The sequence below is a fragment of the Dryobates pubescens genome, chromosome 5 (genome assembly GCF_014839835.1).
Source record: "Dryobates pubescens isolate bDryPub1 chromosome 5, bDryPub1.pri, whole genome shotgun sequence".
NCBI classification, from domain to species: Eukaryota; Metazoa; Chordata; class Aves; order Piciformes; family Picidae; genus Dryobates; species Dryobates pubescens.
The window spans coordinates 22953985-22968909 of NC_071616.1; the positions used below are offsets into that span (position 1 = coordinate 22953985).

Here is a 14925-nt window from a genome sequence, read left to right on the forward strand (position 1 = left end):
CATTTTCAGCACGTCAAAGAAGGCAGAAAGGAGTCATACTTCAGGAAACACGTTGTCTGCTAAAACCTGCTCTAACTAGCCATGAGGCTCACTTGTCACAATGATGCCTATCAGCCAAGCTAACCAGCTGGTAGAAACAGAGAGTTAGAGGAGGGTACAGACGGCTCTGGCATCGCTCGTATCAGTTTCGAGAAACCCGGGGATGTTTCACTGTAGACCACGCCGGGCAGCGCGGTCACAACGCAAGGCTATCACTTAAAGCGGCAGCTTCAGACGCAGTTCACCAAGCGGTGCACGCCGCAGCCCAACGCCCTGCCAGCACCCACCCCTGCCCGGTTTCGTAGCGTAACCTGAGGGAGAGCCCGCCTCCGTCGCCCACTCCCCCCGGCGGCCCCCTCACCCTTGACGTCCTGCACCATGCCAATGGTGCCGCCCGTGTTGATGACCAGCACCCGCGCCTCAGCCTTGGAGCCATCGGCGGAGGCCGGGAGGTAGCCGGGGCGCTCCTGGGGACGGGTGCCAGCCAGAGCTTTACCCAGAGAGCGCACCCCAGGAGGATGCTGTCTCGCCGCTGCTGCTGCCTCCATCCCGTTCCTGAGAAACCGCTACCGCCACCCAACCGGCAAAAGCAGAGTTATAGGGCCGCTGCGGGGCCGCCCCTTCCCGCCCTGCCGTCAGGGCCGGCAGCGGGGTGGGGCCTGCCCGGGCCGCGGTGCTGCCCCCAGAGGCGGGGAGAGCCACCATGGCGCGCATAGGAGCGGGCAGCGAGGTGGCGATGGCCGGAGCTCGCGGGCTGTAGGGCGGCCGTGAAGTACAGCTGGAGGGCGGCGGGGCCCGGGGGGCGGTGAGGAAGATAGGCCGGGCTTGGCTGGGGCGAGCCCCGACACCGCCTCCAGGATGCGGCACCACCCCTTGTACTTTGCTCCGCTGCGGCCGCGGGGCAGCCTCGACCCCCGTGGAAAAGTCAAGGTCTTTCATGCTTGAAGGAGAAGCAAAGAGCAGCAGCACGGTTTAGGCCTGGAGGGGAGAAAGGGAGTAAAAAAGGGTTCAACGGCAGCCCCGGCAAAAAGATCTCTGATCCCCTCTTGTTTTCAGAAAGCTCTTGAGGAAGAAGGTGGGAACTTTGCTTACCTCACCTCTGAGGTGACTCATTCCTACAATTTCAGCTTCCTAATGTGGCCCCTCGTGTTTCATCCAGGTTTCCTTGGTAGAAAGGAATAGAGTTTCCACCATCAGGCTGCACATCGAGGCCTGGGCCACAAGTGTGGAGATTCTGGTACAATACTGCCTGCTAATGACAGTGATACAGAAAATAAGGATGGTGCTGTAAAGGTATCCTTGGGCAAAGATGAGGGCTGTGGAATAAGCAACAGAAGTCTGCAAACACACAGCCTATCCAGACTGATCTCTTACATTAAATCAGGCATCCATATACAGCCCTCTCTTGCAGACTGTAGAGTAGTATTAGGCCACAAACTCTCTGTTGGCCGTATCTGCAAAAAGCTGGGTATCACCAGGAGCTGAATACCGTGATCCTGAAATGGACTTTTTCCATGCAGTAGGAATATGTGAGCTTCTTTGTTGATGCAGAGAAGACAGAAGAAACAGGTTAGGAAACAAGTGGCAATGCATACACATCTACCTTATTTCAGTGCTTCATGAAAAATGGCACAGTATTATTGCCCATAGCCCTGCTGATGGTAGTGCTGTAGTAGAATTGCTAATATCAAAATAGGTGGAGTAATGCTGAAATTCATAAGGCCAGAGAAAACAGGGATGTGTTCTGATCTTAAAATACCAGCAGTTCTTCTAGTCCTTAGCACTTACAATGCTGAACTGGTGAGAACAGACCTGTTACTTGTAATAAATTCATAACAGAAAAACTGTTGAATTACCATTTTAGGGCACAGAAGACTCATGCCCAACCTATTGCAAATTGTAAGCTTCACTGAGCTCCAGTTTATGTTTCACCTGTTTGTTATCAACAACATGCCAGGCATCCCTTGTTTTTTACTCCTTTCTTCTTCCTGTAAGAGTTCTCCCAAGCATTCAAGGACACAAACCCTTTTCAACACAAATGCTTCAAAACAGAAGCATTAAGCTTCAAAACATAATAAATTTAGGCTGTAGTGTCTAGGTAAAAACAGTTGATACCCTTACAGACCCTGGACTCAAAGAGATTAATTTTGGGAAGGGAGGTAGATTAAGCTCTACAATAAAGCAAAATTACCTGTATTAAGGCCTGGCTTGGATAATGTTTTGACTTCTAAGAGTCATGTTTGGAAAATACGTAGTAGTTTCTTTTGAAGATCAGGCATGAAATGGAGTATAAGGAGCCTGAAGCTGGTTTCAAGGGAGTCTGCTAAGTCTTGAGGTCTATTGTCATGAGATTTGTTGTTACTGGCCAATTCTAAAGCAAAATAACTGGCTAAAATCCATGAGCCAGCTACTGAGGACTGTAATTGCTGAGAAGCACAGTCTGCATGAGCTGAGAACAAGCTGCCACAGAAATACCTTGAGGCAAAACATGTAGCCTAAGTCCCTGAGTTATTCAGTAAGCCAAAGTGGCAGGGATTTTTGGTTCCAAGTAATATGAACTTAATTTGTACCCTCTGTTGCAACTTTTAGATAAAATTTGACTGAAATTCTAGATAAAAATATGTATGATGGCATTGTCAAAACTATTTCTTTTGCTTCCAATTTCTATGACTTACTATTCTAAGAGAAATACGTTTTGTGCACTCCCTTCAAGTTGTCAATCTCTCTCTTGTACTGGGTGGCCTAAAATGTGGCACAGAATTCCAGATACAGCCTCACGAATGCCAAATAGAAGAGAGTAATAATTCCTCTTGATCTGATGGCTGAATTGTCTTACTAATGCAGCCCAGCCTATTAGATTTCTCTTAGCTTTCATCACTGCAAGAGCTCTTTGCTGACTGATACTTGATTTGTCCATAGGACCCCCAAGCCCTTTTTGCACAGCTGCTATTGGTGCTGTGGGTTAGTTGCTTGGGCGGAGTTGGATTGGTTGATGGGTTGGACGCGATGATCTTGAAGGTCTCTTCCAACCTGGTTTATTCTATGTATTCTATGTATTCAGTTTCTCAGTCTGCAGCCCGTACTGATCTACACAGTTATTCTGTCTCAGGTACAGGTTTTGCTGCATTTGGCTTTGCTGAACTTTACGAGGTTCACATCTACCCATTCCTCCAGCCTGATGTGGTCCTGCCCTGCCTTTCAGGTTGGACTATTACTCTGATTTTATTTTTTTCACGGAAGATCAGCCAGATCAGCCAGCTAGCTCTCCTGGGCTCCTTTGCACTTCAGGATGGCCTCCCAAGATACCTTGCCTACTAGATTGCTGGAAATGCCTAAGTCTGCTCCTCTAAAGTCAGAGCCTTTATTTAGTCTATTGCATCTCTTCCGCAATTATGTAATCTGAAGGCCCACTCATGAAATGTACCCTGTTTGCCTTTATCATGGAGGAGCATTTTAAATCACTTAAAGAATCATAGTCAAAGATAATACAAAAAACATTTTAATACAAATTTGTAAAAATGTAATTAAAGTTCAATGGCAAAGTTCACTCACTTACTATGTGGGAATAATAGAGAAAGGAAAAGCAGCTTGGAGTTGGGCTAGAACAATTTTACACATAGACTGGGAATGAAAGAGGTAAGGGAGGCCTTCTTGAGTCATGAGGTTCAGAGTGGACCCCCCTTGCTCTCTAAACTCCTTCTCAGAGAGGAGTCTAATTGTAGCTAGATCAAATCTTAGTCCCAGACTTGACCAATGGTTGATGAGTCAGAGAATATGGGTACAAGGGCAGGGATTCTGGTGATAGTGATTTAACATGTGGGTCCTGGGTCAAGGTAGGAACAGTTTAGAATTCATTATCATAAGATTACATAGCAATGCTTAATTAGTCAATAATCAATAAATGGATGAGGCACTTGGTGCCATGGTTTAGTTGATTAGATGGGTTGCACTTGATGACCTCAAAGGTCTTTTCCAACCTGGTTAATTCTATTCTATTCTAATAAAATGGCTATGATAATACAGTGATTTAGATTAGGATTTAACAAAGTTCTCTGAGCAAATCACACATACAGAGAGATACATGCCGACACACTTAATTAATTTATTTCCTTTTCTGCAGATTATAGTAAGCTTTGGTACCTACTGATCTGTAGAATTTTACAAAATACAATTGAAGTTAATTACTTCTGTCTCCCGTCATCAGATTCTACAAGTGGACAGACTGTCCCTTCATTGGTTTTAACAGTGGACAGCCTGAGTCTGGCCTGAGAATCATCTCAGCTCATGGGAAGGTGCCAAGACACAGCCGGATGCAATCCGAGGGAACTCTAAGGGGCTTCACTTAGGATCAGCAATTACAGGATCACAGTATGATTGACTTCGGTCAGCACTTTTTCATTGTGCCAATTTTTTCTTGTCAGGCAATCTTGGCACTCTTCAAAGTGTGCTATGATCCAGGCAGGAGGAGTCAGGGGTATGTTTCCCAGGCAACAGGATCTTAATGTACAGTTAGGAAGTGCCTAGTCATTACAGCACACTGGACTTGTACCCAGGATGGGAACATAATGGACTGCTTCAACTCACTGCCTCATTAGGCTAGATCAGAAAGTACTAAGATATCCCAGCCCACTGTATTTTGTACTAGAACAAGAACACAATGGCAAGGGAAGGGGGTGAGGGGTGGTGTGTGTACCACCATAGCCTTGCACCCAGATACCCCACCAAACTGCTTTACTGAAAGCAGGAAATATTTGTAATACCTGCTTGCTGACCAATACCTGACCAAGAACTAAAGACAGCAGCAATTGCAGCCAACAGCTCGGCATCGGACTCCTGGTATCATATACCTAATAGGCCTTGACTAATGTTTGATTAATGCTTAATTTTTAGTTAGTAACAGATGGATTACTTTGTAGGTGCAGCATAAATCAGTGCTTATCTGAGACTCACCTGCTAAGAAAAAGCCCCATCACAGCAGTCCGTTTCCCCAGTAGTAACAGCTGCACTTTTTCCTGAGGGTCCTACATGCTGCAATCTCAGCCACCTCAGTCAAGGCTATATGGGCATTCCCTGACCAGATCCTTCTTAGTTGTGAGTAGCAGATCAAGGAGAGCATCTTGCATCTTCAGCTTGTCCAGCACCTTTGTTAAAAGAATTCTTCTCATACTCCATAAAATCTTTTAGATTCCTTGTCCCTTCTCCACACTGCCACACACATGCTGGGGTTGTAGATTCCTCCATGAAAATCAGGACCTGCAATCAATGACTTCTCCCTAGCTGAAGGGAGCTTCTTTCACCTCCTGTCTCTGATGAGGTGGCACCAATCATGATGTTGCCACTGCAGTCTGACTAGAAAGCACTCAGGAAGTCTCTAAACATTAGTCTATAGCACTCTGTATGCATCCCTTTACACAAAGAGTAAAACCATACACAGCCCTCACCTTGTCTTTGTGAAAGAGCACTTGTACCTATACAGTGCTTCACATGAGCTCTTCCATCATATCTCTAATTCTTGTATCATCACAACTCCTCAGCTGCACACAGACATCTGGTTTCTCCTACTGGTTTCCCAAGCTGTATTCATTAGTATACCAGCACTTGAGACAGGCCCTTGGTTGTCCAGCCTCCTTGGATGGGAGAGAACTTTCCCTGTTGGACAGCTCTTTGTGTGCTTCTACCCAGTGATGGACCTAACTTAAAGTCTCCCTCAATAATTTTGTAAGCCCGTTGGCAAATATGTTGCTGCTTCTCTGTCAGACAGAACTCTCACTGGGCTTTAGATGAACAATTTACAAAACCACAATTAAGAGTAGTATAAGGATATCTGAAATTTAGCTTGTCCTGAAGTGACAGGAAGCAAGAGTAGTGCTAGCATCATCGCCTTTTTCACGAGACAGGAGTCCAAGAATTCCCAATGATTCAGAAAATCAGTCTTATAGAAGAGGTCAACAGCATCTATCTCAAGAAAGAAAAAAAAAAAAGTTATTTATCTGAATTGGTTTACATGAAACAATGAAACAAGTACCTGGTAGTCTTAGTCACAGCTGCTTCTCCCTCTTTTTATTCAGAATTAGAAAGGAAAGTTTAATGACTGAACTTTCTGCCATTTACTCTTGTTAACCATTGTGGATCAAAGAGGATTAAAAAGATTGTGAAGTGAGTGGAAGTGGAAACGCAGTTAAAGAAACAACCAATCCTACATTCTTTTGAAAAAATGGTTTCCTGGTGCAAGTGCAAGAGGCAGTGGGCACAAACTGAAACACAGGAGATCCCATCTGAACATCAAGAAACATTTTTCACTGTAATGGTGACCACACATGGGCACATATTGCCCACAAAGACTGTGGAAGATGTGTGTCTGAAGGTACTCAGAAGTGATCTGGACATGTACACAGAAGGTTTGATAAAATCATCTCCAGATGTCCTTATAAACTCAACCTTTCTGTGACATTCCACTGAAGAGGCTTTTCTAAATGCTTTGTAGATAAAGATGAAGCCATCTGTTACCCATTCTCTGACAAATTAGTGCCTGTAAGGAGGGAAACTGGATTTTGAAAATGAGGACTAAAGTCTGCAGTAGTTAAGTGCCAGTTGAGAGCTGGGATAGACAAGAGGACTAGAAGATCTTAAGATGTGCTTCTGAATTTATTTGGAGTAAATTTCTGTGGCCCTGCCCATAATGAAGAAGGGAACTCTGATAACCATGTCTGTGATGTGCGTTTAACGCTGCCTTTTGGTACACTCTGCAACTTGGGGTATGCAGGTCACCCTATAATATCATAATGACCTTTTGTGGTCTTACAATTCTGATTTATTTAACAAGTATTGATGAAGGTGATGAAGGTGATCTTGGGCCTGACAGAAATAATTCACAGTATAGTTGTCTGTACTGTTGAACAGGGCAAGCAGCCACAGTAGCAAGCTGGAAGAATATGTGTTTTCTCCTTTCCTCTGCACACTGCTGGTAGATTACCTCCAATTTAAGCAAGACAATTCCTGTCTGCATATCAAGATGAGAGGGAATCTCATAGCTCTGGGAGAGGATTTGGGGAGATGGAATGGATTTGATTGTGTGGTGGGTAGATGAACGTGTAAGATAATTTTTGAACACAGAAGCATGTTGAAGACAGGCAAAATGAAGAAAAGTGATGAAAGCAACAAGAAAGTGCAGCTTTCCTTGCTGATCTGATGGTTGAAAGTCAATGGCAGGGTTAAGAAATGGTCAGAGGCTGATCACATAGCTAAGCTCATGGTTTTGCTCAAGGGGGTTCTGTATCTTTAAGGGCCACCCATAAAGCATTTTGGTGGAGGTTGGTAAGGGAGCTGGGGAAGAGAAATGAATCTGCACTGATGTCATGATAGAGACTATTGCTAGTCTGATGGTGCTTGGGGTGCTAAGAGTTCTACCTGGCTCCAGCTTTATTTTTATGTCTTTTCAAAGTGCAGTTGGCTTAAGGTCATATGGCTCTTGGCTATACCAGCTGCTACCCCAAGTACAGAGACAGCTGTCAAACACAAAGGTTAGGGAGACATTGTCTCTGCTCCCTGAACTGATTCTTGCAGTGCTTGAGAGCACTTGCTCTATGCCTATGTCAGTAGAAACATGCTGTTATGATGTACAGCTTCACACAGCAGAAGATAAATGGATAGAACTAGCAGAAGTAGTACACCTGGACATTTTATCACTGCATTTGCTATGGGGAATCAGAGACAGGAGTTGTTCTAGCCTCTAATATACCTGTAGTTGCAAAACTGAGCAATTTCAAATGAGTTTGGCCTTCCTTGTGGAAATCAAGAACTGATCACAAAGCAAGGGTAGGGGGTTCGCACTTCCTTTCCCCCAAAGTGCATTAGCAGGGCCCTGGGTAGTTTCAATGAACCCTACAGATCTCCTGCTGAGGCTACAGAACGCTTGCAAAACGGCAGTCTCTGCACTGAGTGGGAGTGTAGAAATTTAAATTGTCATCCATAATCATCTTAAGTGGTTTACTTCCATGGAAAACAGGGTTGTCCTTTTCTAGCTGTATGTGATTTTGGGAGGTACAGGTGAGTGCCCATGTTTACTTTAGAAACCCCAGTCTTCCCTGTGCAGTTGTGTGGCTGCAGGCATCTGAGCTACCTGTTTCTAAAGCTTGGTCATGGATTTTGCAAGAGCATGCAGACATAGAGTTGACAGTTCAGAGGAAAAGGATGGCAGGGGATAGAATTTGAATAATGAAGGGATGGAAACTTTATCCTAAGGTGATTTTATTGAGCACAATGAGAGCAGTCACAACAGGCTCTGCCTTGCTTAACCTACAGTCAGATGTCTCAGGTTTATTTACAGTAACCATCTCACTTCTTTGTAACTCTGACGTGCCCAGAATGAGAACTTTTGTGAGACAAAGGACTATTGAATCAGCCACGGAGGCAGATGATGATCCAAGTGAAAAAAATTGCCATAGAGAAACTATGGAAATGCTGCAGCTTGCTAACCAAAGACAAGATGTCTCTCTAAACCTGAGATTTGTGAAGACTTTGTATAATCTTGGGAAGAAAATCACCAGTAGTGAGATTTTCAGGGCTTTCTCCATGCCCCAAGTTTTAGTCTATTTGATTAAATAAGAAATAGCCTTCATGTCAGCACAGATCAGGAACGAGGAGCCTGTCTGGATAAATTTTGAACTGTAGCTCCAGAAATACCTGGGTTGGTCCTTGAAACTCCTGAACTACTTAAGTTTTACAGGAAATAGCCTGTTCTTAGGGCTCCATTTTCTTGTCTGTTTTTCAAACAGAAACACTCAGGATGGTGCACACTGGCACTCATCTTTCAACAGATTAGATGGAGATACCAGTCTACATACCAATGTCAGAAAAAGCCATGTGGATTAGGAGAATTGGTTTAAACCAGAATACAAATGGTGGTGCATTAAAAAGAGCGTGACTAGCAGGTAAAGGGAGGTTCTCCTCCTACTCTGCTCTGCGCTAGTCAGGGCACATTTGGAGTACTGTGTCTAGTTCTAGGCTCCTCAGATCAAGAGAGACACGGAACTACTGAAGAGTCCAACAGAGTGCTACAAAGATGATCAGGGGAGTGGAACATTGCTCATATGAGGAGAGGCTGAGAGACCTGGGGATATTTAGCCTGGAGAGAATACTGAGAGGGGATTTATCAATGCTTATAGGTATCTAAAGGGACGGTGTTAAGATGATGGGGCCTGTCTCTTTTCATTGGTGTCCACTGATAGGACAAGGGGCAACAGGTACAACCTATAATACAGGAAGTTCTGTCTAAGTATAAGGAAAAACTTCACTGTGAGGGTGACAGAACACTGGAACAGGCTGCCAGAGAGGTTGTGGAGTCTGTTCTCTGGAAACTTTCAGAATGCATCTGTGTATGTTCCTGTGCAACCTGATCTAGGTGAATCTGTGTTAGCGGGTGGGGGCAGACTAGATGATCCCCAGAGTACCCTTTCAACCCCTACTATTATGTGATTCTACATGATTCTGTTGTCACAAGGTGTGACAGGAGTTATGCTGATTTAGGAAAATGATTAGCACATTTTCAGTGGGAATAGTAACAGGGGTCTACCTTTGCCTATAGAAAGGGATAGAACAGAAAAACACCCACATAACTTTCCCCCCACCCCCCCAAGTATGTATGGTTTGGCTTGGAGCATCCTTACCATAAAAGAACCTGCAGAAAAACACATGAAACTGGAAAAAGATTAATAAAGGAAAAAAACCTGAGGCAAACAGGACATACCTGAAGGAGAAAGATACCTCCAAAGAGATGTTGAGGGAACCTCTGAAATTATCAGGTCAATCCGTAGAACGGTAGATTGCTCTTTCCTTAGGCACTGACCACAGCCCCATGGTTAGGTGGTCATCTCTTCTCTGATGCTCCTAATGTTTCATTCAAGCTCCAGAAATGTCTAGTCTGGTAGAAGCTATGACAAATCCTTTGGGGAAGCAGAAAGTACAGTGGTCACTGCCTCTGCTGAAGGGGGCTCTTCCGTTCTGTGTAACAGACCCTCTCAGAAGTACCCCCCATCAAGGGAGGGTACTCACTCATTTAGTAATTTCACATCCTCATGATGAGGAGGTTCTGGCAGCTCTTTTTTGGCATGAGCTCTTGGCTCTCTCTTATGCTAATGGGGCACCTGGGGGCTTTTTCAGAAGGGGCAGAGCGCAGAACAAGTTGAGGTAAGCAGGGCAGAAGTGAGCTGCATGCACCAGGTGCCTTCCTGAGGGCTTATAGCTTTCACTTCTCCCAAGCAAGTCCCTCCGTCCCCGTGGGTCACCTGGGGACAGAGAGAAGTGGAGTTGAAACTTTAGGGGAAGGAGAAAGGTAAACAGTATACTCCAGATGCAGGCACCTATCTCCTCTTACTCTCCAAAAATTGCAGAGAATGCTTTCTTCTCAAAAACACTGCAGTCACAATTTCTTCTTTCACTGCTGGGTTAGTTCACATCCTTCTCATACAACACTTACGAATTTGTCTCCTCTCTCCTGCCAGTCAGAGTGATGAGCCCCAGTTGCTCCACACACACATCACTGTGATGATTTTCTTTTGTCCTCCTGTATTTGATCTTCATGAACTCCACAGAGGGTTTTGAATCTTTCACTTCTCTCATTTTCATCCTCAACAGAGGAAAAAAAGACCCAGGGGTAACTTGCTCCCTGGATACTTGTGTTTTAAGAAAGAATCAGTGCAGCCATCAGCAATAATTCAACATTTACAAAGCTTTTTTTTTTTTGCCTGTTAGTAGTGAAAACCTAGACTGCATAATCAGTAAATGAATGGCACAAAGGATGCATGTGTATCTCTCAGGCTTTTTGGGGTCTATCTTTTTAGTAAGGACAGAAAATCCACACTAAAAAGACAGGAAAGTAGGCAAGATTAGATTAGAATTCTTGATATGGAGAGTATCTTCCACAGTGCATGTTGCAAGAGATCATAGAAAATAGCTGTAGGGAGTTCCTCTTCTAACTTAAAATGTTAGCTCTTTCTTGGACTACTTTTACTTGATTTGGATAGCAACCATGCGTAAGCAACTCCTCCTGCCCAATCACCAGTTAAGTTGGGAGACTATTTTACATGTGCTCTAAGGAATAGATAGTTCTCAGATTTTATTTATGAAACAGAGGATAAGAAAGTAGAAAATACACTGGGGAAATTCCCAAAGTGATTGCTGCTGATAGCAAGTCCCAAAATTAGAAGTTACTGAAGGTAGTATGTTAGTGTTGACCTCCACCCCCCCAAAATGTGAATGATAGAGGATGAGGAATCTACACAGGGAAGCACAGTCCATGATACTTACAAGCTTCCATAAAAGACTGAAGTGCTTCTGGAAGCAAGATTTTAGACTTGCTCAATGGGTGCTTTGGGGCGAAACTTCTAAATTATAGCAAAACGCTTCTAGAGATGGATGTTTTGAAATGCTGGGCTGTAAACCTTTGTACCATAGACTAGAATCAGAACGGCAAGGACTTCCTGCATATTTTCTCTGTCTGCATGCAAACCAGCAAGTTCAACTCAAAACTTTGTGTCATCCTTTTGAAAGAATTCACTGATGCTGCTATGAATTTCATACTGACATGTAAGGAATGAGCTGCCTGGGAGGTGGTGGAGTCACTATCATTGGAGGTTTTCAAGAGGAGACTTGATGGGGTGCTTGGTGCCATGGGTTAGTTGTTTAGGTGGGTTGGATTGGTTGATGGGTTGGACGTGATGATCTTGAAGGTCTCTTCCAACCTGGTCTTATTCTATTCTATTGTCTTTATTGCTGCCAGGTTTCAAGTTATTGTTTTTCAATTTATTTGAACTGAGGTAGAGCTGGGGTTGCTTAGCCTGGAGAGGAGGAGGTGGCTCAGGGGAGACATTATTGCTGTCTATAACTCCCTGAAGGGAGGTTGTAGCCAGGTGGGGGTTGGTCTCTTCTCCCAGGCAACCAGCACCAGAACAAGAGGACACAGTCTCAAGCTGTGCCAGGGGAGGTTTAGACTGGATGTTAGGAAGAAGGTCTTCATAGAAAGAGTGGCCATTGGAATGGGCTGCCCAGGGAGGTGGTGGAGTCACCATCACTGGAGATGTTTAGGAAGAGACTGGATGGGGCGCTTGGTGCCATGGTTTAGTTGATTAGTGTTGGATGATAGGTTGGACTCCATCTCAAAGGTCTTTTCCATCCTGATTAATTCTAGGGGGAGATTATGTCTTAGGGCCATATTATCTGCTGTAAGAAGTAGCTCAGTGACTACAGTTTACAGTAGATATTTTTATTATTATTACATACTTTTGTTCTTTATAGTCTTTCTAAAACCAAGATGGATTATCTGTGCAATTTTAGAATATGCACTACTGCTTGATTCATGTAACGTGACAATAGGAGACTTGGCCAAAATAGCCAAGTGTTCTGAGGTAGTACTAGACCTGATCTTCAGTTCTCTTATTCCCTTCTCTTTAGGGGTGGGGCTTGTCTTGTACATTTTATTTTTATGTGGATTAGTGATTTATGGGACTGGAATAAAGAAGAACTTTTGAACTGGAGAGGCTGTTAGTGCTCGCAGGCATTTACAGAAAAAAGGCCTTTAACATTGTCCTGTTCTCTCAAGTTATTTTAAAGACATGTCTAAGATCGATCATTCAGCAGGAATGAAGAGCCTATCACCTTCATCAATACTAGTTAACAAAATCAGAATTGTAAGACCACAAAAGGTCATTATGCTACTCTAGGGTGACCTGCATACCCCAAGTCGGAGAGCGCAGCAACAGGCTATGTAAAACACACATACATAGTTATCAGAGTTCCCTTCTTCATTAGGGGCAGAGCCACAGAAATTTACTTCAAATAAATTCAGAAGCACATCTTATGATACTTTGGTCCTCTTGGATATCTCAGTCTTCAACTGGCATTTAACTACTGGAAGCACTAGCCCTGCTTGTTTTTAAAAAACAGTTTCTCTCTTTACAGGCACTCATTTCTCAGACAATGGATCACAACTGGCTTCATCCTTTTCTACATCCGCTTTTAGAAAAGCCTCCACAGAAAGGCTGAGTTTGGAAGGACCTCTGGAGATGATCTCAAATCTCCTGTGTAATTAAGACTACATCCAGATGGCTTTTGACTACCTCCAGGAATGACACCTCCACAGCCTCTGTGAGCAACAGGTGCCACTGCTCAATCACAGTGATGTTTCCTGGTGTTTAAGTGGGACCTCCTGTGTTTCAGTTTGTGCTCACTGCCTCTTGCATTTGTACTGCACCTGGGTCCATCTTCAGCTGACTTGGGCTGACCCAACACTGTTCATTAAGCTACTACTGTTCAGAATAGCTTAAAAGAACTCAAAAAGATTATAAACATTTTCTTGTCATTGAAGAATAATAGTATCATCATTTTCTCTTGGGGCAAGAATGACACACCTCAAATGAAGACTAAAGTTGGTTCAGCCAAACAAATTCCAGATCACTGTGTGACACTCTCACTATGATCATCATAGGTCATAAATTCTAGCAGATACAGAACACTCCACTTTAGGATTCTCAAACTTCCTCCAGAGTCACAGATTTCAGAAAGTGCATTTTTTGACCTGTAGTTGCAAAAGGTGTTGCATTTCACATGTTCTATTGTTTTTTGACACTATCCTTTTTATGATTTAACGATCTCAAGAATCATTTGGCAAGTCTTCTGTAAATCTTGTTTAATTCATCTCATCCCCAAGTAACCATAATAAGTAGTACTCTAGGCAAAATGAAAGATTTCGGTGTAAACCAGAAACTCTGGGGTCCTTTCCAAATCTATTATTAGCTCACATTAATTTATTGAAGTTCTTTTCAGATATTAATTTATAAAAGAAACAAGAAGTCATTGATCACAAATGAAGTAGAATTTTTTTTGGAAGTTATTACTTGTCCATAATCACACCTAGCTACTGAGATGAATTCACCTTAGGCTCTAGTTGGAATCCTTTTGGCCAGGCATACATACAGCAGCATGGTACACCTGCACCCTGGAAGTTCTACACTTCCTACATAAGATTTGAAGGAGGGGAGGTTTACACTGGAAATTAGGAAAAACTTCTTCAAAGGGTTGCCAAGCACTGGAGCAGCCTGCCCAGGAAAGTGGCTGAGTCACCATCTATGGAAGTAGTGAAAAGGTGTGTAGATGTGGTGCTTATGGATGTGGTTTAGTGATGGACTTTGCAGTCTTAGATTTACAGTTGGACTGGATGGTCTTAAAAGGTTATTTTCCAACCTAAACAATTCTGTTCTATTATCAGCACCTCCTATTAATAGCGTCCTGTAGAAGAAGAGTTATGAGACAGCAGAAAACAAGCAAGAAGCACAGGCTATATACATATCCTGAACAGCTCTCTTGAATGTAGACTTTGTTGAATCACATCTCCTTCTAGTAAACATCCATGCTATGGCAAATCTGCTGTTAGTGATTCCAGAATGTTTCACAGATTATTAGTCTGATGTTGTTGCAGCATCTTTAAAAGGATGCATACACAATACTCTCCACCCTTGTATATACCAAAAGGAAATACCTTGGAAAGGGCAAGAATAGGCATTCTTTCAGTATATTTTCTCAGGTTCTGAAATTCAATAGGGTAGGAAGTTGAGTTTCTCAGTTTGTTTTAACAGCTATTAAGGATCTGCTTTCCCTGGAATTCCAGTTCCTTTTTGTATTTGTTTCTATATTTGGTTTTGAGCGCAGCCTGTGGCAGCAAATTCCAAAATCAATTATACACAATGCCAAAAAATTCCTTTTGATTGAGAACTGCTACTTAATTTTATTGTAGCTGTGGGGGAAACGATGTACAACAGTGAATGCAGGTTTTCAGACTTCAGAAGCACCCATCTGACCCTTTATGGATTCAAATATTTCTACCTTGCACTCAGT

The 14925-nt window shown here is 43.4% G+C and overlaps 1 protein-coding gene across 2 annotated transcripts in view; it reads right to left on the reverse strand.

The window, feature by feature from the left end:
• ASPG (asparaginase) overlaps window positions 1–1169 on the reverse strand; it is a 47361-nt gene extending 46192 nt beyond the window's left edge. The window contains exon 1 of one of the 2 annotated variants that reach the window (XM_054161776.1): window positions 1137–1169. In XM_054161776.1, the coding sequence (XP_054017751.1) occupies window positions 1137–1152 (16 nt within the window). In that variant the 5' untranslated portion in view covers window positions 1153–1169. Of the gene's footprint in view, window positions 1–400; window positions 622–1136 lie in introns of those variants that run through there. The other variant, XM_054161775.1, reaches the window with a different exon arrangement.
• Between the last annotated feature and the right edge of the window lie 13756 nt (window positions 1170–14925).